This window comes from Lytechinus pictus, chromosome 2 (genome assembly GCF_037042905.1).
Source record: "Lytechinus pictus isolate F3 Inbred chromosome 2, Lp3.0, whole genome shotgun sequence".
NCBI lineage: Eukaryota > Metazoa > Echinodermata > Echinoidea > Temnopleuroida > Toxopneustidae > Lytechinus > Lytechinus pictus.
The window spans coordinates 37,558,244-37,582,818 of NC_087246.1; the positions used below are offsets into that span (position 1 = coordinate 37,558,244).

The 24,575-nt window shown below is 35.6% G+C and overlaps 2 protein-coding genes across 4 annotated transcripts in view; both read left to right on the top strand.

Annotated features, from left to right (window-relative positions):
* The window catches only part of LOC129280121 (protein fantom-like), a 44,755-nt gene extending 37,124 nt beyond the window's left edge, over positions 1 to 7,631 (top strand). For 2 of the 3 annotated variants that reach the window (XM_064115701.1, XM_064115702.1), the window contains 2 exons: positions 3,097 to 3,233; positions 4,134 to 7,631. In XM_064115701.1, the coding sequence (XP_063971771.1) occupies positions 3,097 to 3,233; positions 4,134 to 4,288 (292 nt within the window). In that variant the 3' untranslated portion in view covers positions 4,289 to 7,631. The remainder of the gene's footprint in view (positions 1 to 3,096; positions 3,234 to 4,133) is intronic. The other variant, XM_064115703.1, reaches the window with a different exon arrangement.
* Positions 7,632 to 8,489: 858 nt separating this feature from the next.
* LOC129254275 (beta-catenin-like protein 1) lies at positions 8,490 to 23,369 on the top strand. Its single transcript, XM_064115704.1, has 12 exons — positions 8,490 to 8,650; positions 14,112 to 14,306; positions 14,840 to 14,946; positions 15,525 to 15,762; positions 16,079 to 16,172; positions 16,654 to 16,818; positions 17,165 to 17,223; positions 17,575 to 17,723; positions 18,669 to 18,847; positions 19,614 to 19,792; positions 20,366 to 20,579; positions 21,055 to 23,369. Exons 1-12 carry the CDS (start codon positions 8,621 to 8,623, stop codon positions 21,141 to 21,143), a joined length of 1,698 nt encoding a protein of 565 aa, XP_063971774.1. The 5' UTR covers positions 8,490 to 8,620; the 3' UTR covers positions 21,144 to 23,369.
* Positions 23,370 to 24,575: the final 1,206 nt, after the last annotated feature.

Genomic DNA, 24,575 nt, shown 5'->3' on the forward strand with positions numbered 1-24,575 from the left:
CCTACATGTAATGGTGTAGTCGGAGGTCACTTGGTAAAGTTAAAGGTCATACTAGGTCAACATTAAAGTTTAGGTGCAAAACTCTCTTATGACACATAATGTGCAACCGTAAGTCGCTTTTCAACCAAACTTAGATGGTAGATGTACTTAGGGGACCTGCATGTTATGTTACAGTCAGAGGTCACATGGTAAGTTCAAAGGGCATTTTGAGTTCAATGTTAAAGTTTAGGTGAAAGACTCTCTATGACACATAACTCTGCAACCATAAGTCACTTTTGAACCAAATTTGGGTTGTAGAAGTACTTAGGGGACCTGCATGTTATGGTACAGTCGGAGGTCACATGGTAAGGTCAAAGGTCATTTCAGGTCAAACATCGAAGTTTACTAGGTCCAAGACTCTCTTATGACACATATCTCTGGAACCATGTCTCACTTTACAACCAAACTTCAAATGCTCTGTTCTCTTATATTTTTTTCTCTCTAAATAATAGCTCATTATGGCTTTAAATCATCAGTGTTGCCAACTGTTCAGTTTTTAACTGAATTGTCTAGTTTTTATTTCCCTAAACAACTGAACATTCAGATTTGGGGATTTGTGGGTATGGATTTGATACATATATTAGTGTGTCAATTATAAATATTATTTTCAATAATATATCCAATTATACATTTCTGTATCCTGGATTTGCAAATCATAACACACCCAGATACAGTAATTCTTGAGGCTGAATTTCTCTCAAGGTATGCACCAGATTGCACAATTGTAAGTCCAAAAATGCAAAAGCTCCCTACGGAGGGAGGGAGGACACTCCCCCACCTGCCCTCTGTTGCTCCGATCCCTCTGGTTTGGTCGCTTCGCTCCCTTGCAATAGTTGGTTCAGTTTTCTGCAATTCAAATGTTGGCAAGTCTGCATCTTCTACTACACCCGCAAACACATTTAACCTTCACACATGTATGTAATATATCAGTGCAATAATGTCATTCATATCAATGGGGTTGGATTAGGTACAGAGGAAGGTGAAAGGGAATAGCATTTCATGAAATGGCCCTTCTCAAATTTCATTTTGTATTACATTCTAATCCAGATATTTCATTGAGGTTTTGATACAATTCTGTTGCATGGCAAAGAAGATCGCAATATTTCTAGTTATTTTCACAAGTGGGCAGGACACAATATTGCTAATGCCTTGTTTTCTTGTTGGTATTGTTATTTGCTTTGAGTGTATAGCTCCCCCCCCCCCCTCAAAATAGGGGAGAGGGGAAAGGAGGGGGAATAATAGGAGAGGATAAAATGAAAATTAAAAAGAATAGGAGAATAAGAAGAAAAGTAGGAGGAAAAGTTAAGGAAGGGAAGAAAGAGGAGGATATGAAGAAAAAAATTGTGAAATAGAAGAAGAGGAGAAGGAATATTAAGCAAGAAGAAGAAAGAAGGAAGGAAGGAGGAAGGGAGAAGGAAGAGGAGAAGAAAGAGGAGGTAGGAAAAGAGGGGGAGGGTGGACAAAGAGGGAGGAGAAGGAGAGAGAAGAACAAGGGAAACAGAAGAACAATATGATCAATGAATATTAGAGCTAGCAAAGAGGCACCAGAAACCTTTTATATACAATTTGCTGAAAGTCTGAAAATGACCTTCGCACTTTAAAGGGCTCAAGAGTATTTGTAAATTACATTCCTCCTTGTTTACAGATTCAGCCACAAAATGTCCTCCCAGTTATTTCTTGTATATTTCTTATCTCCTGTAACTTATAAGATTTCTATGGTTGCACACCTGTATTGTAAGTTTCATAGATGGATTTGATGTAAATTACCCACAAGAATTTCCTGTGTAATATACAACCTGCCAATCAATGACCCCTCAAAAGTTGATTGACCTAATTTTTCTTTTTCTTTCCTTCACTCTCGTTCTCCCTGTTAATTGCAACTGTGATTGAATGACAATTTTCACAGATTAAATGTGCAGTATAAAGCTCACATTATATAAGATATTGTATCTCTTTGAAAATTGAATAATTGTTTTCCTGGACTGGAGCAGCTATCAAAACCTATTTCACGATGTGGCTGAGCATTTAAAGAAGAGGAAATTATATTCATTTGCAATGTAGTACACTATATCTTAGTGTCCAAAATGTGTATTTGTGTTGAGGCTGGGGGAACCCTATTTATTTCTTCCTGTCTAGTATTATTTTGCTGTCGCCACCTCCAATTTTTCGCCTTAGTTTTTGTCTTGCCTGAACAAAGTTCGGCAGAGACCTAGACCTACATGTAGTACCGGTAATTACTTTTCCTGTTGGTCTGTCATTTGGTTAGTCTGTTTTAAAAAAATGTTCAAGTTTTTGTTCATCTTGCTCTCATTTTATTTATTTACGCATCAATTATGTTCATGCTAGATACATATGATCCTTAGGTAATACCACATTTGTCACCATGAGGGTGATGGGGTCATAGGTCATCTAGGGGTCAAAAGGTCAAATGATATGAGGTCATGTCTGTTAGAAAAATATTAAAGTTTTTGTTCATCTTGCTCTCATTTCTTTACTTCTGCTTCTGCATGAATTATGTTGACACTTGGTACATATGATCCTGTGTAATACCACATATGTGTCCATGAAGGTGATAGGGGATTCAAAACTTCTACACAGACTTTAGAAACTCATTAAATATGCTAATTTATGTACATTTTTCAAAATTCAAAAAAAAATGCTTCTCCTTTATTTGTTGACCAATTTTGATTTATTTTTTGCTTCCATCTGGTAGAGCTTCATGAAGTTCACCAAACTTCTACACAGAATTTAGACATTTTGACTAGAAAATTATTTATGCTATTAATACGAAATTTATTCATAAATCACAAAAACTGCTTCTCTGTCATTTTTTCATCAATTTCTATTCTGTTTCCTCAATTTATGTCACCAATATAATTAACTACAGTGTCAATTGGGCTGAAATTAAAAATTGTGTTAAATTTTGTTGCACGATTCCAGGTGAGCTCCACATCATTGATGTGCTAGTTTATTTATAATCCTCCCCCCTTGTAATCTATTCCCCTCTATGGATGATAGTGTTTGACCTCACATTGTCTGTTTGTGTCTTTTGGCCAGGCTTCGTTTCACTGTTGTGAGTGAACCACCAGATGAGTTCCAAGAGGATGCTGAATGCATTGAAGTGGGTTATGCTTATGTTGACCTTCGTGCCTTACTAGAGGAAGGTCGTGACCTCACAGACAGTGACATCGAAGGTAAGCAGTAGTTAATAACTTGCAATTTTATAAAGTATGAAATCCAACCTTATGTGTATTATGTCATGGCTAGAGTAGTTTATTGCATTGTCCCTTTTTTATCCTTTATCTAATGTTTTTTTATCCTTTATCTAATGTTATAACTAAAAATGTGGTAATTGAAGGATATCCTAAGATCTTTTAACCTCATATGGCTACTTTCAGAATACATGTATGATTCTAATCTACCATGGTGTGTTGAAGCTTGGGATTTTAATATTACCAAAGTATCCACCAAAGAGTGGTACTCATGACTATTTGATTTTCCTCTGACCTAGCTTGGTAGCATATAAAGCCTCTTCAGACAAGGTGCAAAAAAGCAAAGCAACATTTTGTGTAAACAGTCAATGGCATCTAAGGCGTTAAAACTATCTTCTCCCTACACAGCCACTTTTTATTGCCTTTGTGTAGGAAGCATTTAAGAAGATCATTTACTTTTGTGGTATAAGCAATTGTAGTATCAAATACAGTAGAGTATGATTATATAGTGGCTTTGCTAAACATATTCATCTTATCATTTTCTTATTATTCAATCAGATTATGAATAATACATGTAGTTAGAGTAAAGTAAACTTTGTCAAAAGTTGTGCAGGTTATGTGGACAAATCATTTAACATACTCATTTGACATCATAATGAACTCATTGGTGATGTCCTATAATATGAAGCACGTAACGTCCGTTGATTGGTGTAAGTGACGCAACTTGCCTCATCATATCTGAACAAGGAATTACAGTGCTTACATATTATTGTTTCTTCCTGCATGATGGTACCCACCTACCCCTAGGCGGAGAGCGGCAAATGTGGATAAATGTACCACAATGGGATTCATAACGATTCTTCTTTTCTCTCTTTCTTCCAGTGGTGAATGTGCATGATGAGTCTGAGCCCATAGGTTCAGTGACTGTGACTGTATATTGTGTTGCAGCACTCGGGGCCATACAACGTGAAGTAGAAGCACTCCGAGCTGAGGAAGATGAGGAGGGTGACGATATCGACACCGATGAGGAAGCTTGAAAGCTCAGTATCACTGCCATCTTCGAAGAAATCAAATCACCTTTTGGGGGGCCCTGTTACATAAAATTACTGTGATGATATCTTTGCGTTCTACTGGTAAACTTCCATGAAATCCTTGATTATAGAGCTGTTGAGCATTGTTTCTGTGGTATTTGATTTACAGATGTACTAAGCACAACGAGAATGGGTTCAAACAATACAGAATAGGATAGTTATGAATCATGGTGAATGTTGTCCTGTTGTTCCGGTTTCAATCCTTCATTGTTCCATGAATCCAATGCCTGACACCCTGTTATATTCAGAATAATGAGATTTGAAGTTCAAGTTCACCCCAGAAAAATGTTGATTTGAATAAATGGAGAAAAATCAAACTAGCATAACACTGAAAATTTCATCAAAATCCGAAGTAAAATAGTACAGTTATGACATTTTAAAGTTTCACTTGTTTTTCACAAAACAGTGATATGCACAACTCGGTGACATGCAAATGAGACAGTCGATGATGTCCCTCACTCACTACTGGTATTTCTTTTGTTTTTTATTGTTTTAGTTATACAATATCATGCTTTACAGATTTGACAATAAGAACAAACTTGTCTGAACCATATACATACATATACATAATGCATAAACAATACTAATTCCACATGTTCAGGGAGGAATTAATCATCATTTCACTTTACAATGAAGAGAAATTTAGAATTTTTCACATTTCATATAATAAAATACAAAAGAAATAGTGAGTGGATGGCATCATCAGTCTCCTCATTTGCATACTGACCAGGATATGCATATAATTGTTTTGTGAAATGAAGCGAAATTATCAAATGTCATGATTTTCTTATTTTACACCCTTTGGATGCATGGACCTATCCACGGAGGATTATTCTATTGTTACTGGGGGTGCTGAGCATTGTCACAGCACCCCCAGTAACAATAGATAATCCTCCGTGGATAGGTCCTTGTTTGGATGAAATTTTCAGTGTCCTGCTTGTTGGATTTTTCTCCTTTTACTCAAATAAATTTTTTGTTGGAGTGGACTTGTACATTCAGAATATCATGTTATGAATCATGTGGAAACGTTTTCTTGTTGTTCCAGTATTGATACTTGTGACAGGGACTCCTAATAGTCCATTCACAGTGACTGTGGTAGTCATTAGATGGCAAAGTTACAATAATTGTCCTATTATGCAGCAGGTTTCTGTATTGAGCTCCATCATTTCTTCCTGGGCTCTATTTCATCAAAGCTTGCTATCAAAGAAACAAATGCAACTAGTGTAAGATTTTGAAATCCTGTCATTTGATTGGTCATTATCATGATTTTTAACACTTGTAATTGACAAAATGTTTTATGAAATGGGGCCCAGATATTTAATGTCCTTTTGGTGGCCTTCAGTATCCTCTCATTCAATGGCTGTGTCTTTGACCACGCTGAAGTCGTCTTAATTATCTTTGAATTCTGTAAGAAAGAGTTCTGTAAATAAAAGTATTCATCTGAAACCTTGATAACATAACCTTGAGAATTGCATATCAGATGCATTTGAATTTAAAATGCACCTCCTGCAATATACTACGAGTTTGTGGTAAAAAAAAATTAGCATATGCGTAAATTGCTTTGATGTATTGTGATTTTCCAAAGGCTACCGTATTTGATTGTTGTCTTAACTGTGCAGTATTGTTGATAGCTAGCATGGGCATGTATTTGTAAAAATTGTTGATTTTGATTTTTGAATACCCTCTTTTTTTTTCAATCCGTGCAATTTACTGTATATTTTGTTCATGAGTACTATTTACGTTCTTGTAAAATTTAAATTGTTATAGTTTCATTGATATTATGTATATTACATATCAGAAATGTTGAAGATGATTGTGGTTTAACCTGAATGGCATCATTCAAACTGTATTTGAGTTGTAAGGAATGTATTACCTTCACAAGTTCATGCTTGTATTTTTCCCCTCACCTCGAAAAGTCTTGAGTTTTGAGTGAATTTTCTTAAATTATCAGTGCAGTCTTTGCTGTACTGGTTTTTGCCACTTTGAAATATGTCCTAACATTAAAGGAGAATGAAACCCTTGAAACCAGCTGAATCCATATCAAAGAGAAAAATCAAAGAAACATATTGTTGAAAGTTTGAGGAAGATTGAATGAATAATAAGAAAGATATGAGCATTTGAATATTGAGATCACTAATGCCATGTAGATCCTCCCATTGGCAATGCGACCAAGATCTGTGATGTCACACACGTACAACTCCCTCATTACTTTAGTACTTATTTCACTTATATTCTCACTTTTACAGAGTCTATCACAAGGTGAGGTGTTCTCTATATGAGAGAGTACAGAGTTTTCACAAGTACAGAGGTTTCACAATATTATATCATTGATGAATCGTTTGTCATATGATTAGAGTTAGCAAAAAGAGATGTTTTGGGGTATATTTTCAGTGTCCAAAAGGGGAGAGTTGTTCATCTGTGACATCATCGATCTTGGTCGCATTGCCAATGGGAGGATCTCCATAGCATTAGTGATCTCGACATTCAAATGCTCATAACTCTTCTATTGCTAGTCCTATTTTACTCAAACTTTTGTTGATCTTATTCTTTTATTTTTCTGCTTTCACAAAAGCTAACTTGCTCCAAGAGTTTCATTCTCCTTTAATATTATGAATTTTTACCTGGCCATGCAATATTTTGTCCAAAAGGAGTTGGGAAATGTTTGATAATACTTTCCAAGTTATTGTTTAAGAAGCTGAATATAAGATCAACTGAATGCCTCAAGCTCAAGTTTATAATTCTTCTAAATTTATGCATGTTAAATTCTGAATATATACATGTATATATGAATGCTTCTTAATTGAGTAAACAAGGATTAATGTTCTTTGTATCTTAATTAATAAATAATGTATTCAAGTTAGACCTCGTAACTGTGAGTTATCACTTTTTTTCTCTCAAATGAATGCATGCCGTTTATATGGTTAATATGATCCTTACTGATTGAAATTTTCAAGCTTTGTATTCTATATTCTAGTATACTGAGTCAACAACGATATTCATTCTCTTTATCTGTATATCCATAGAATAAACTGCCCTAATGTTCCATGATTAAATATATCTTTGTGACATTATGTATGTATATTCTTCTGAGAACTAATCAGCATTATATCGGTTCTACTTATTTCATGTAGACCAGCCCCGCTCCCTTCTCTCTATCTCTCTCGTGCTTCTTGATTTGTGCTACCCACAAAAATGTGTAACAGTGCAGCTTAATTAATGCTGACTTGCACAGGTACGTGTCCATATATATTTATTAAGTAACCCATTTTTTATTAAACTGTCAGTATATTACAAATATTTATTGACTTCTTTTTGTGTGTCTACTCAAATAAATGAAATAAAGAAAGTGATTGGAAAAAAGAGAAGGGAGAGAAGTAGAGAGAGAGGGGCTTGAGGATCGAGGAGGAGATAGATAGAAGGGGAGTGTGAGAGTTCGGTGGATATTATAAGTAATGGAAATATAGAAAGTCTAGAGAGGTAAAAAGAGAGAGAAGTTAATAGACGAAATGTGAGGTATAAGGGGGGGGGCAATGGATAAAGTGTTTATGTTAAAAACTTAAAATCTAAATTTAAAACAAAAGTATTCATATCTTATGTACAGATGACTTTGCTTTTAAGTCCAGTCTCTAATACCATGGTCACATTTGCTCTACGGCGGCCATACGGCGAGTCGAAAACAGCCGTTTTATTCATTTTTACTAAAACCACTTATATGTAGCTGGTACAAACAAATGTTAACGGCTGTTTTCGACTCGCCGTACGGCCGCCGTAGAACAAATGTGACCAAGGTATTACTTTGAACCGCAGAAATCAAAGATGTAAAAAAGACATGATTTGCATATTTTGGTCTTAAACAACTTTGAGTTTGGGGATTACTGGATCAAAGGTCTACTTGTGCTTGTGCACACATATCTCTTTTTTTTTTGGGGGGGGGGACGTGTAATTAATTTCATCCTGGGTGTTTATTTCATTTTTAACTTGTAAGTATGATATGAAGGTCCAAGTCAATGGAAATTGTGTTTGAAAATAAAACACATTTTTGGGGCACACATTTATCAGGAGGAGGGGGGGGGGGGGCGGGGTACAACAACAACCCTGGTAAGGGTGCGTACCGTACCGGTACGTACATGCGCGCTGCGCTGACTGTACTGTACTAGAGTCTGTGATCATAGACTAGACTAACTCAAGATCTGAGACAGAAGAACTCGAAAAGTCGAAGTGAACTGGAGTTACAAATTTCATCGTGTTTGGACTTTGTGAGACGTTTTATTATAAATAATGGACATCGGTGATATCCTCTCATTTCAGGTATTCCTTTGAATTCATTTGATGTGATACAATGGCTTGTACTAGGCCTAATACTTTCATTTCGAAGACTGAAAAAGACGTGTTATTTTCACTTTGGTCCCACGCATTGATTTGTGGGTAGAGAATGTCTGACTCTGAATTCAATTAATTTTTGTGCGACTTAAAAAAAGTTATTGCAGGAGGGAAACATTTGTAAAAGCTTAGTACATTGTGCTCATATTGCATTTTATTCACCTGGGGAATACCTTTTTTGTACTAGTTCTTTTTAAATAGAAAATCTAATGGGGATTGCTGCATGCTGCTAGCTGCTCAGACAAAAATTAATCTCAGACTCAGTCCCACACATAAATTCCTTTGTTATGAAAACTGCAATGGTCTAACTCTAACATTACTTATTAGATCTTATAATTAATTATAAGTGGATGCGCTGAGATCATAGGCTGTCATAGTTAGCATATTAGACTAGCGCTCTAATCTAAATGTTTAGCAGCATGCAGATCTCTGCACGTTCGACATTTGACTGAGCAGACAGAGTTGAGTACTGTAAGTCTGTATACGATGTGCTCACCTCACTGAAATCCAGTACTCGGGCCCACTCTAGGCGACACCGCAATACTTACCCTTGTTAATAAACTGGGACTCCACTCACGCGCATTTGGGCCGCCCTAGCTTAGAACTAAAGTTTATTATCTAGAAATTGTTAAACTTTGCATATATCATATGTTTCATTAAATAGCTTGATACTGTTTAATCGGTACTCACCGGTTCTTTTGTTGCATTTTCAGCCCAATTCTCACAATTCTTGGGAAATATTCGCGACAAACCCTGTCGCCATAGACAGCTACAGATCCATCTTTATTTATAAATGGAGCGCCCTTTACGATAGTTGTTAATGCCGCGGAGAAATCGTTAGCCATTTTGGCCTGTGTTCAAGGCGTAGCTGTTCTTTTTTTTTATAGGTATGAGATCGAAATCACAGCGAGTATTTACACTCTTCCATAATGATTCCGAAAGGGAGGCGCAACACCCCCCACCCACATGGGCGCAAATTCCAGGGGGACATGTCCCCCTCACCTAAAATAGTAGGGGGGCACATTATGAAATGTCCCCCTACTATTTTTGGTCTTTTCATTCAAAATCGAAATAAAATATGTATTTTGGAAGAGACGATCTTACTTTTGGGGTGCCCTTTTTTTTGCTTGTTTGCTTATCAAATTTCTTTTGGTCAAGATGACCTTCTTTTTGGGGTGATAAACCTTCTTTATTGTTTTTGTTTGTTTGTTTTTTGCTTGTCAAATTTTCCAGCCCCTGGTCCCGGCTACCTTGGGGAGAGATTTCCGCCCTTGCCTAACAGTGCACTTGATATTGTTTGCGAATCTGCGTGGGCGTCGGGGGCTGAGGAAAAGCGGTGGGACGAGAAAAAAAAATAGAAGGAAAAAGAGGACAGAAAAAAGTGAACGAAAGAAAAATTAATGGAAAATAAAAGGGAGGAGAAAATAGTGAGAAAAGTGATGGGAAGGTCGAGATTTTATGTGTCCGTGCAAAAAGAAATGAGCAGAGGTTGAGATGTTGTCTGTTTGGGCAAATGTCTGTCTGTTTGTTGGACTGGCGCCTGTTGCAAAAATTATTAAGCTGATGTAATCAGAAAGTTCCAACTGCTTAATGTCATACCGACAGTGACAGGATTAAGCGGTTGTAGGTATAAATCACGCTCTAACGCTCTAAAACTGTGTTCTTTATTAAAAAGTTGTCCTTCATATTCATTTTCGCAAAAGAATATCAAGTTTTCAATTAATTGTCTATTATAGTTATCATGTTTATGATAAAAATACTTAGAAATTGGGTTAGGTTAGGGTTATCAAATTATCAGGGCAGAAAATATATTTGTTCAGTTCGCGCGTCGAGCTGGCATTAGTGATCAGTGAGATTATGTTTTTAATGACATTCATTCTATTCACAGCAATATATTAGTATTATTAAACATTGCCGCACGCGCTGCGCGCCGCATGAATTAGGGGCCTATAGATAGGTCTATAGTTATCAGGTGAATAATTTACCGCTACACACTGATCATGCGGATACTGTTTTGTAAAGGGGAATTTCACCTTGATTAAAAATTTTGAAAATATAGGCCAAAGAAAAATAATTTCAAAATATCGGTAAAGGTGTTATTTAAAAAAAATGGAGTTAATAGAATTTCGAATGCTTGATTTGTGACGTCATAAACGAGCAGTTGCTCTATATTCTATGTAATATAAAATGCCAAAATTTTCCATTTTTTAATGGTCCGTAATGACCCACTATTTTCTTTTTGGAGAGAGTATGAAGTTATCTATTGATATACTGAATGTACAATAAAAGTCATTATCACGTATTTCTTGACATTCCATTTACTTTTTAACATAATTATATCGGATATAGCTGCTTGCAAAGGCCTACGCCGTCACAAATAATTATTTAAAAAATCTCACCTTTAATTTTTTTTTGTGGGGGATGGATTTTTCTTGAACGCATACAAATTTTTCAAATTGTTTTTTCTGATATTTTCATAATTAGCTTTAAATAAATTCACCTATGCACTACTTAATTTTTTCAAAGACAAAATAACAAAATTACATCATCACCATCATCACCAACTTCATTCTCATCATCATCACCACTATACCACCATCATTATCATCATCATCATCATCACCGCCACCATCACCACCACCATCATCATCACCAAGACAATTTTCATCATCATCATCTTTCTTTTTTTATTTTTTCCCCTTCCCTTCTTCTTTTTTTTCCTTCCTATTTCCCTCCCTTTTTAGAGGGGGACACCACCAAATAAATATGTTTGTTATTAAGTTGGCGGATGCCTCATGAAATGAAATAAAAGAGAAAATAAGGAAAGGGAAAAAGTAAGAAGAAGGGTAAGAAGAAAAAAAGAAAGCCAAACAAACAAGACAAAATAATATCAAAATTTCGTAATAAAGTCAGTCAGTTTAATAATTGTGTTTTCAATGAAATGAGACATAAAAGAATTGAAACCAGTAAAAAGGGCTACATCATAGTTAAAAGAAATAGAGGGAAGCTCCGAGACAATAACAAGTGTAAAAAAAAACAGAAAAGACTTTGAAACACTCTGAACACGAGCATAATAAAAAAAATGGGAATAAGCGAGGACAATTAGCTGAGGGACCCCCCTCTCTCTATAGTAATTTATCTATCTATCAAACTCGCATATACATTGAGAAGAAATTCTTACTAATCAAAATATTGCGAGCAAAAAGCATGAGCTGACATTTTTTTAAATATTCAAAACTGATAGAGAGACACATTTTGAACAATTCATGAAACATAATAATAATTCATTATAGCTACCAATCGGATTGCGACAAGATCTGAGAATTAGAAATTCATTAAAAGCATAAAATTGTATAACATTAAAATAAGATGGGCGCAACGCATGAGCTAAAGCTTTATATACCAATAAAAAAATTGGACATTTTTAGCGTTTTCGGTAGTCATGAAAAAGATTGATATTTCATGAAAGCTCAAATTCCGAGGAGGAATATTTTTTATTAATTGACTTAATTAAAAAAAGGCTGTTCTAATTAAGCCCCATTTAATATTTGATTATAAGTCTCGTTAAACAGTAAAAGAGGAAAAAAATAAAGCATATTGTGTTCCTCAATTCTCTTTCTCTTTAACCCTATTTTATTTTTATTTATTTATTTATTTTTTTTTTTGGGGGGGGGGTATTTTGGTTTAAAAAATGAGAAAAAAACAATAATTGCTGGCTAGTGGGTGTCGTGGTAGGGACACCCCGGCCCCCCCCCCCCCCCCCCCGTAGTTACGCAAACATGGGACCAAATTATCCTACTTGTCCAAGGCGAAACTTGTGCAATCAATTGAATGTTATTTTTGAGAAAATTAAAGCTTGCGCTGTTTAAATTCAATCTCTTTCACCTAAATTTGCGATGAATGCTAGCATTATGAAATATATAATTATCAACGTCTGGCGAAAAGAATAACCAACCGATCAGCTGACGAGAACGCGTATCACGTGATCTGCATATCAGCTTCGATCGCGAGTCAGAAGTGAAGAGCAACTGGCAATAAAATCTGGAAAAACTTGTCAAAATGTAAGTTCCCCTTCATTTCTTTCAATTTTTTTTATTGCTAACAATGTATTCAATTAGTGAAATCGAAATGTAATGATTAGACAGTACGATAGCTCGTAGTTTTGATAAAATACAAAAATAATCATCTTCACAAAAAGATTTCTAACACAAAATACTACTGATGTCGCCTATGAGGTCCATACATGTAATGTTTGGACCTCATTGGTACTAGGAGTGCTCAGGCCAGGGATGATGTTTGATACAGCAGACATGGAGACTGCGTATGCGGTTTCCGTTGGAATGAAGAGGAGCTGCATCTTTTGTCTTCGGTCCTCAAGTCATTTGTCTCGCCTGCATAAATATCATGTCAGAGCGAGACTAAAAGCGCCGCTTTTACGACAGCGGCGTTGTCAACATCAAATCTTCACTGAAGGTTAAGTTTTTGAAATGACATCATAACTTAGAAAGTATATGGACCTAGTTCATGAAACTTTGACATAAGGGTAATCAATATTACTGAACATCCTGCCTTGGTTTCAGGTCACATGATCAAGGGTCATTTAGGGTCAATAATAAATAGACCATGTTGGGGGAATCGATATCGAAATCTTAACCCAAGGTTAAGTTTTTGAAATGTCATCATAACTTAGAAAGTATATGGACCTAGTTCATGAAACATTTTAGGGTCAATGAACTTTGGGCATGTTGGGGGTATTAGTTGAGTTTCCATCATTATCCATCATAACAGTTAATGTTTATGAATCTAGTTCATAAAACTTGGACATAAGAGTAATCAAGTATCGCTGAACATCCTGTGCGAGTTTCAGGTCACATGACCAAGGTCAAAGGTCATTTAGGGTCAATGAACTTTGGTCATATTTGGGGTATTTGTTGAATTACCATCATAACTATATGGATCTAGACATATAAGAGTAATCAAGTATCACTGAACATCCTGTGCAAGATTCAGGTCACTGTTTTTGCCTTGTTTTCTTATTTATTTTATGTTTTTTTAATTTCTTTTTTTAATCTGACCGACAGAACCCTTTTTAAAAAACTATCCACAGGAGGACAGCCTAATAATTTTCTTCTTTTTTTTTGCATCATTGGATTTAGCTTCAAAGTTTGCACCGACTTGGTTTTGATGATCTAAGAGACATGATAAGACTGACTTGACAGCTGGCCTTCAATATTGGGATCTGAATGAGATTGCATACCAGTACTTCTTTATTGTCTCTGCATTTTGATTTCCTGCCGTCACTTCGGTATAGAAAAATATATTTCATTGCAGTCATTATGCTTTTAATTGAGTTGATAATAAATTAATGTTCTTTTGAATTACCTTGTAGCCAGAGAAACCCAATTTAAAGCGTTCTAGAGACGGTAGAACACAGGATGAGGGAGTGGATCCAGCCAAGATTGGAAGAAGAGGAAGAGGAGGAGGAGGAGGAGATGATATGTTAGAAGGAATAGTTGGGATGTCTAGCTCCTTGAGTGAAGAGGAGAGGGAGCGTATTCTAAAGATGGTTGATGAGGAACCAGAGGTAACTGATCCCCTCTTGTCTACTATCACTTATGTATCTCTTAATCATACACATGGCAGCAAACTCTGACAAAGCCAAAGTAGCAAGATGCAAATAATCGGTATAAACAATTTTTAATGATAAAGATGTGTAAAATAAATAGATATGATTAATTTCTACAAATGGTAGTAAGTTTTTGTACATGATCTGCCATAGTCTTACATAATTCTTTCCAAAGATAAATCAAATGACCAGAAGGCATATCATTTTAACCATGTTTAGAAAGTTTAGTTAATTTTGTATATATTCATAAGATTTCAATATTTTAGGTACAAAGATACATGTCATTATAATTCTAAAGAACAGACTTTAAAGTGGTTACCACAGTACTTGAGCTCCTATATGAAGTAATCGTTTTGTCTAGTCTTGATATTGGAATTCCAATGTTCATAGCTTGAATATATATGTGAATAAAGTCTTCTGCGCATTGTATTGTACACACTTTATAGGCTGTTTGAACATTCAATGAATTGTTACCTCATTCTTTCTTTCAGGGTCCATCTCTTGATGACACAAGTTTGAGGAAACTCATTTTGGGGTTCGAGAAGAAGGTGTACAGAAACCAAGAACTTCGTATTAAGTTCCCTGATGTGCCTGAAAAGTGAGTCTCTCTTAAAATAAGTCCTTAATCTAGTGTAGTAGGTTTCACTGTTGTACACCATGTATCTTTCTTGGGCAATTGTTGGTCCTGAAAAGGACCACCCAAACTTGACGTTTCAACAATTGTGTTCTTGTCGTCTTCAGGAGAAAATGTAGTAAGTCCTTATTCTACTGTGCACAGTTTCCTCTGGCTGCTTCCTTTTCGACTCTCGGTCCACATGTAAAAATCTAAAGTGTAGAATTTGTGCACTGGGATAAAATTTAAATGAGTTGGGGGCAATTTGGCCCCAGAAATGCTCAAATGAGCACTGGAAACTAAAAAGAAAGGGAGCCCTGGAAATACTAAAGTTTATCCAATGTTGCAGATTTAGGGAGTAATTTGTGAAAAGAAGCCCCTGCGAAAATAAAAAAATATGCCACTGTTTCGTGCAAATAGTGCAACAAAGTATTTTAGCTGCTGTAGTCAACAGGATATTTTGACTTCTAACGAACCCGGATTTCTAGACACCAACCATTATATTAAAACTTCCAACTAAAAGTTGTACGATTTGTTATCTTTTAAATTGACATTTGTTTCAGGTTTATGGACTCAGAGATTGAATTAAATGACACAATCCAGGAGCTCCATGTGATTGCTACAGTGCCCGATATGTATCATCATTTGAAAGAACTCAATGCTGTCAAGTCTGTACTTCAATTGATAGGACATGAAAACACCGATATCTCAATCGCTATCATCAATCTCCTTCAAGAGATGACGGATGTAGACACACTGACGGAAAGTGAAGATGGGGCAACGGTTCTCATAGATGCATTAGTAAGCTCTGTTTTCTTCTAATTCATTGTCAAGTCCTGAACTTCCATTTAATTATAATTGTTAACTGATTTTCGCTGTCCCGTTTCCTTCTTCATTCTTAACCATCTTCTTCCATTCTGTCTTTTAATTAAACTATCATTTAAGATGGTCACTATTAATTGTTAAAATTAATTGATTCACAAATGCTTTTAAATTCATTCATCATAAAGTAGGGGAAAAAAACCTCATGGATGGTTTAAATGTGAATTGATGAAAATGGGCAATTTTATGATCACTACTTGTATGTTTAATGTTTTATTTCTATTTTTATTGATAGTTGGAGGAGCAGGTATGTGCTACATTGGTGCAGAATCTTGATAGATTAGACGACAGTGTCAAGGAGGAGGCTGAAGGGATCCATAACACACTAGGTATGTTCAAACTTTATACAGGGGTCATTTCACTGGGCAATCTTCACTACTTACTCTGCAGCTTGCTATACATACATCGTTCATCGTAATCCCTTCCGGGGGCCCTTTTACTCAAAGTTTCAAATTCATATTCATTTATTTCACATCTCATTTAAACAAAATACAATGCATTGAGAATAAAAATTACATTTCACACCATTACCAACCCATTAATATATATTTCTTGTTGTTTTTTTATTTGAGAAGGAAATATCAATATAAAATGCTAGATCATGTGGTATATGTGAAAAAGATAGAGGTGAAAAGGAAGATCGATTAATCTAATCAAAGACCCTTTCCTGTAACCTCCTTCTTACATGTAGATCACAGTGTCTTTGCTATGGCAGAAAATTTTGAAATTCGTGATGGGACTGATGGATTAAGATAAGTGATCAGTCAGTAAATCAAAATTCTTTGTTTAATTGCACCTTACTTTTTGTAGGTATCATAGAGAACATGGCCGAGTTTAGACCTGAGATGTGTGCTGATGCTGCCCAACAAGGATTGATGCAATGGCTCCTGAAGAAACTCAAACCCAAGGTTACATTCGATGCCAACAAGCTTTATTGCAGTGAGATCTTAGCCATCATATTACAAGACACAGAAAGTAAGACAACATACCCACCTCAGTTTTGATTTCATGGGAGAGTAAAGGGGAGGGGGGGGGTAAGGGGTGAAAGAAGAGAATGAAAAAGGAAATGGAAGATATGTGAATAATGTGTAAGGAATGGGATGGGGGGGAATGAAAATGTGGGTCATTGAGATGAACTGTGTACAGTTTCTATTTCAACAGGGCTATTTAATAAAAATAATAAAAAACAATCACTGTAAGGACTTGCACACTCAGTTATGTAGGTCATGGAGATTAATCACATACAGTGTTTATTTCAATAGAGGTATTTTAATAAGCATTTAACTTGTCATTTCCTCATCATTTTTTTTCATACTGACAGAAAACAGAGTATTGCTTGGAGAGCATGATGGTATTGATGCCCTTTTGCAACAACTTGCTGTAAGTTTTTCTTTGACCTGTTTTTTATTAATTTTTTTATTAATTGACATTTCATCTTTATATGAAAGTTAAAGGAAATACAATGCATTGCAGATTGTCAATGGTAAACCAACGTGTACCATAGCAGTATGTCAATTAGTAATAACATTTCAACAGTACACCATAACACTGCTTACATTTCAGTGCTAGAGCTCAATTTGACTAGAGGGTTGAGAAAATAATTTATCTAACCCAAATGCTGTCACTGACTTTGTAAACACATTTTGTGCTTTCATTTCTTGACTTGTTGTATTGAAAGGAGTAGATGTATAATTCTGGATGCTTTCTCAATTTTCTTCATCCGTTCTGTAGTACTTCAAAAAGCATGATCCTAATAATAGTGAGGAACTTGAAATGATGGAAAATCTGTTCAACTGCCTCTGTTCGTCCCTGATGTTGCCTAGCAACAAGACAGCATTTCTCAAAGGAGAAGGATTACAGCTCATGAATCTCATGCTCAGGTAAGTGGTCAAGTTTGGTTATATCATTTTTTTTTAAAGAAGGGATATTGTCATTATTTAAGGTTTTGATGGTGATGGTTGAGAATTTGAGTTGGTGAAGAAATTCTGGATATACTGGTGGTGATGATGATGATGATGATGATGATGGCAATGATGGTGATGATGATGATGATGATGGCAATGATGATGATGGCAATGATGATGATGATGATGATGATGATGATGATGATGATGATGATGATGATGATGATGATGATGATGATGATGATGTCAATGATGGTGATGATGATGATGATGATGGCAATGATGATGGTGATGTTGATGATGGTGATGATGATGGCGGCGATGATGATGATGATGATGATGATGATGATGTTGGTGATGATGATGATGTTGATGATGGTGATGATGATGGCGGCGATGATGATGATGATGATGATGATGTTGGTGATGATGATGATGATGATGTTGATGATGATGATGATGATGATACTGGTGATAGTGGTGATGATGGCAGTGGTGATGATGATACGATGACACTGATGATGATGATGATGATGATTATGATGTTTGTTAGACGGAAGTTATTTCAATGCAGTGGTGGTCATGATTCAAATGGTAGAACTGTATCTTGAATAAGTGTTTGTAAATTAATGTTTTCAATCCTTTTTTATACAAATGCTAGATTAAATATGCATAGTAGGTAATAATTTTGATCCTGGTATTTGTGTGCCTATATATTTTTCTCTACAATGAGATAAAATTTGTTTATTGCATTGCATATTTGTGTTCGCATAGTTACCAAGAATGCACATAGCATTTCCATTTATTTGAATGTAAGATTAAGGAGTTGATCAAATGCCTTACTCATGGGCATGAGTGCCATGGCCAGGGAATGAATCCTGGACTTTCATTTTAATTTTTAATTTTTTTTTTCTTTGATAGGGAAAAGAAGCAGTCGAGACACAGTGCCTTGAAGGTATTAAACCATGCCATGACTGGTCAGGAAGCGGGAGATAATTGTACTAAATTCATCGATATCTTGGGACTACGTAGTTTGTTTCCTCTCTTCATGAAGACACCTAAGGTCACAAAGAAAGGACCTGGAGACAGTGAACATGAAGGTACGTGGAACGGACTTAGTTTTCAAAATTATAATGAGCTCTTAAGGCCCCTGCACACTGAGTACAGTCCAGGTACCTTGTCCCAGTACATCATAATTGTTCAAGTAATTCTTTTGCAAACTAGACATTGTTAATGATTGATGTGAACAATATCTTTCAAGTAATAGACGAAAAATTGCATTTCCACTTTTCTATGAACCGTACTTCCGTGCTATCATTGGAACCTGATATGTTATGCAGAGAACTTAAGTTCTTTTCATGATCATTGTAACACAATTTAATTCCATTTTAATCAGTGTTCATATAATCATACAGGAGTGAAGTGATGATACTAGCATGCTATTTTAGTGGTCAGATACACTTAAAGGAACTTCTATACACAGTCAACTGTGAAACTTGGACCGAAGGAATGGGTTTGACTTTGACAAAATATAAAGTACATGAACAAATAACTCCAAGACAGCCTAAAAGGGGGGGTCATAAGTTAGATTCCAACGTACACAGAATCGACTCGTGACCAACGAATATTTGACTCTTTGCGTGCAAGATGGAAGAGATACTCTCCTGCCCATATGGGTTACATTATGCCCATTCAATGAGAAAATTGCCTTTTACTCTCAAGCAATAAAGACGTCATTAATATTCTTTCATTATTTCAGAGCATGTGTATGTTCTGTCATTGCTGCATTGTGTCAGAATGTTTCCGGATCCCATACTATTTTACTGTCAACCTCCAAAGATAAATTAATCCTCTTTATTCTTTCAGAGCATGTATGTTCTATCATTGCTGCACTGTTTCGGAATGTTTCCGGCTCCCACCACCAGAGATTGGTAGGAAAGTTTACGGAGAGTGATCATGCTAAAGTAGATCGTCTGATGGAGCTCCACTTCAATTACCTTACTAGAGTACAGGCTTGCGACGACAAGATTGAACGAGAGAAACAGGTATGATCTCTTACCATCCTATAACCCAGCCATACAAATTGAGCCTTTTGGAATTTATTTGTGTGTCATTGGAAGCTTGGTCATGTTATTGGAACAATGTAGTGAAGAATTTTCCATTACCTTCATGTGTGGTAAAATTCATAAATTGTAGGAGTTGCATTATGATTTTGTATTAAATGATTCTGGTACACTTATGATAATCATAATCTTCAAATTAAGGCATGTATGTGGGTATCACCTGAAGTTCAGTGTTCAGGAGGTAGGTTTCATTAGGGGGAAATATACTGAAATTTACCAAATAGCCACATATTAGGAAATGTTTGTTCAAATAGTAACTCACACAAAGTTAACCATCTTAGTAACAGTGGCCACTTAATTCCAGTTGTATTTTGTATTTTATATTTTTAGTGTATCTCGTCATTTACCCTATTTTAGTTTGTTATCGCTCTATTTTATCATTGCATCTCGAAATTCGTCCTCTGTAGTTAATAGTTTTCTAGAATCAAACAATCATTGAATTAATATCCCAAGTTCTGAAGTAATAATTGGACCTTGATCATATCATTTCCTCAGAGGAGAATACGAGAAGGTGACATCATCGACGATGACCAGGAGGACGAGTATTACATCCAGAGACTTGATGCTGGTCTCTTTACCCTTCAGCTACTAGATTACATAATCCTTGAATTATGCTGTAACTCGGGGATTAGTTCCATCAAGAACAGAGTTCTACAGCTTCTCAACATGAGAGGGGGTACTATCACTGATATCAGGAATGTTGTCAGAGGTAAGAAGAATTTCTTGAAACATTCCTAGACTTAGCCTTGGACATCTCTTGAAATCCTAAGTTAACAGTCTTTGGAGCACAAGATTTTTAAGAACATCTGTTATGTTTTGTTCCTTTAGTTGAGGATGGTGATGTATCTAATGTGGTTTGTGGAATGTATTTTTTCCTTTATTTTAGGCTTAAAATATTGCCTTTTCCAGCTTTGAGAGAAATGTATTCTAGGGTTTTTCGAGCTTAGATAAGACTGCTGTGATAATCAATGGGTGATTTTTAAAAACTTTTGAGATAGAAGGGAAAATCTCTCTAAATTAATTTCATCATCAGTTTAATAGTAACCTTTGTTGTGTAGATATTTTTCATTGTGAAAATGCTGCTGGAAAAATGAAAGTTATCCCATATGCTAGTATAGTCCTTGTAAATCTATGGTGTCTTACTCATGGGTATTGGTAATTTGTTTTTATGTGTTGTTTTTCAGAGTATGCAGGGAACATTGGTGATGCAGATAGTGAGGAGAAGGGAGAAGCTGAGAAACAGAGATTACTAACACTCATCAATAGATTCTAAAAACAATCTCATTCAACCGGATGAATGGAAAGTTTCTTGTTGCTTTGAAATAAACTTCCAAAGACTTTTGCGAGCTACGGTTTGATGAGGAATGTGATAAGAAGGACATTGGCATCTCATCCTGGAAATCTGGAATGCATTCATACATACAGCTGCTCACACAAGGTTTTTAGTCATGAAAGATTCCAACATGTCATGCACGAATTCAACTAGTTTCTGAATGCTCGAACATTTGCTGATGGAGACAGGTGTTCTTCAAACAAAGTACCCTACAGGCCTTGGAGAATTGAGTGAACTTTGAGTAAATTAAGTTTGATTCTGTGCCCACCCAAAAATCTTTATAATCTTGATAATATTAGCTATTGATATGGTGCATGTATCCACCAGGTAGGTGGTGCAGTATCATGCCAGCTTAGATGGGCAATTTATTGAATTTGTCCACATTGTGCTGCACTCCACCCAGGTGAGGTGAATGGGTACCTGGCAGGAGTACTTCCTTGAATGCACGAAGCGCTGGAAACGACAGATAGAGCTAAAGCCAGGGTAATATATAGTGTACCTTTGAATAGGAACCTAAAATCAACAGCACTTTATATAGAATTGGGTAAACGTCCTTTCTTTCACTGTAAACTTGGTTAGCCAACAGAAGACACGGTGAGGATCGTTATACGTGAAACCATTTTATTACCACACAACCCAGTCTCGTATCTGGTGAGGTGTAGTCTTATATCCAGATGTAATAATGTTAAATCACATTATGCAACACTTTATAAATGATATGTTTTATTCAGTGCTTCAAAGTACTGGTATTTAGTGAATTGTTTTTCTTGCTGGTATCGATGTACACATGGGTGGAGAGTGACAGATATGGATTCATTCATTATCCAATGACGAGTTTTCAACACTTTCTACAATGTGAAGAGACTAGATTCTAGCATCGCAATCAAATCACTGTATGATTTTGTCATGATTTTTGTCAAGATGGCATGAAAAGAGAAAGTTGAGGGGAAGTTTGAATGTTGTTTTGGGTCACATCGATGTACCGGTCAGAGGGTTTGGTTCTAAAGTTACTCAGTGTAAATTGCTAAAAAAACAAGGCCCTTTCCAGCGACCTCAATCTCCATCAATTGATCAATCGAACCAGTAAATTACCTGAATTTTAAGTCCCCAACAGGCTTTATGGTTCTGGGGTCCGTTTCGTAAGTTAAGAGTGACTTTAAGAACGACTGGTGATCATTTTTACGCTCTAAACCATCGCCAATGAATCTACCATTTACCTCAAGAAAGGATCACCAGTCGTTCTTAAAGTCGCTCTTAAAGGTCAAGTCCACCCCAGAAAATTGTTGATTTGAATCGATAGAGAAAAATCAAACAAACATAACGCTGCAAATTTCATCGAAATCGGATGTAAAATAAGAAAGTTATGACATTTCAAAGTTTCGCTTATTTTTCACAAAACAGTTAAATGCACAACTCAGCGATATGCAAATGAGAGAGTCAATGATGTCCATCGCTCACTATTTCTTTTGTTTGTTATTGTTTGAATAACACAATATTTCAATTTTTACAGATTTGACAATAAGGACTAACTTAACTTAAGCATAAACTGTTATAATAATGGAAATTCCACATGTTCAGGGAGAAATAAAAATTTGTTTCACTTGACAAGGAGGAGAAAATTAGAATATTTCATATTTCATTTAATAAAATACAAAAGAAACAGTGAGTGGGTGACGTCATCAGTCTGCCAATTTGCAGACCGACCAGGATGTGCATATAACTGTTTTGTGAAATTAAGCGAAACTTTAAAATGTCGTAACTTTCTTATTTCACATCCGATTTTGATGAAATTTTCAATGTTTTGCTTGTTGGATTTTTCTCCTTTTTTTCAAATCAACTTTTTGTTGGGGTGGACTTGTCCTTTAACTTACGAACAGCTTTATGAAACACCTACCAGGTAAACTGCTAATATCAAACCAAGGGAATAATAAGAATACACGCATTTAGCACTCTGAATCGTGGATATGTGTATTCGATAGATTGCATTTCTATCGATACATTTTTAGTCCCCTGCATACTCCTAATAAGCAGGCACTCGTGCCAAATCTTCTGAAGGAAATCAAGATGTAATGAACAGAAATGTTCAATCCTCTATAAAATGTACTGGATTCTTGAAGTTACAATTTAATTGTTTGTGAATAAATATGTACATAATATGCAAAGAAATTTTGTGACATTTGTTTGTATTTAGTGTATGATTGTACGATCCACGTGTATCAGGACCGGTATTCAATTAGATACTTAAGCCAGAATTTTAAGCATTTTACTCAGTGTTTTGCATAAGTAAAATACTCAGCCATCATTGATATCCGATTGCATTTTTTGGCTAAGTATTTTGCTTAAATCTAAGTCAACAGTATGTCAGACGTAAGTCTGGCTTGCATGTAGTTTACAAGAGTTATACGTGCAGTCATACATTTTGCGCACAGATGGATTCATACATTGTGCGTTATTTAGCTCAAACTTTATGACGTCACAATGGTTATTAGTTAGTATTTTGCCTAAATTTGGCTTGATAAGTAAAATTCTTAGATGTGATCTGAATACGAGATTAAGCATTTTGCTGTATAGCCAAATGAAATTCTAAGTAAAATACAAAATTAATACTTAAAATTGAATACCGTGTCTAGGGGCCTGTTGTATAAATACTGTAACTGTATAAGTAACTCTGCCTAATTCAATTTTTTTACCACAGAAATATGTTACTTTTCAAAAAGTTCAGAGAAATTCTACTTAGAAGAGGTATATAACACATATTTTGAATAATCTGGTCTTAAAAATATTGCTTTGACTTTAATAGGCGATTGTTTTAGTCGGGCAGCATATATCATCTACTTCGACAAAATTGGCGAAGTTTGATTTTTCACTTTTATGTGATTGGTGACATCACAAGGAACAACTTTCAACTTGATGACAAATTTCTAATGGCCATCTTGACCATGTGAGGGGTCAATTTTTGGAATTGCCCCGATTGTATCAAATCATGCTTCAAATTATTTGTTTTGTTGTACTGAACAAAAAAGTGTTCACAACCATATACTCTTGACCTCCCGTTAAAAAGATATGACCGGAAATGTCAAAAGGTCTACGAACTTTTGTTAAATGGCAAATTACACTGAAGGTGTTGAGAAAGCTATTTGTTCGTGTTTTTTATGCATGTGTGTATTCGATTTTGATAAGTTCATCGTCAGAACTCCCTATCCAGAAGGTATAAAGGGTCAACACAAAGTCAGGGAAAGGTCAAAAGGTCAACAAACTTTCATTGGTAGCCAAAATACACTAAAAGCGGTTAGAACCTTAATAGAAGTTGGTTCTTTATTTTGAAATATCTAAGAAGACATTAGATAAAAAGGGGGTCAAATGTGCTCATTT

Coding starts and splice junctions, on each gene's coding strand:
- LOC129254275 (XM_064115704.1), top strand. CDS start 8,621: ATGGACATCGGTGATATCCTCTCATTTCAG. Junction 8,651..14,111: donor GTGATATCCTCTCATTTCAG/GTATTCCTTTGA, acceptor ATTACCTTGTAG/CCAGAGAAACCCAATTTAAA. Junction 17,724..18,668: donor CTCATGAATCTCATGCTCAG/GTAAGTGGTCAA, acceptor TTTCTTTGATAG/GGAAAAGAAGCAGTCGAGAC.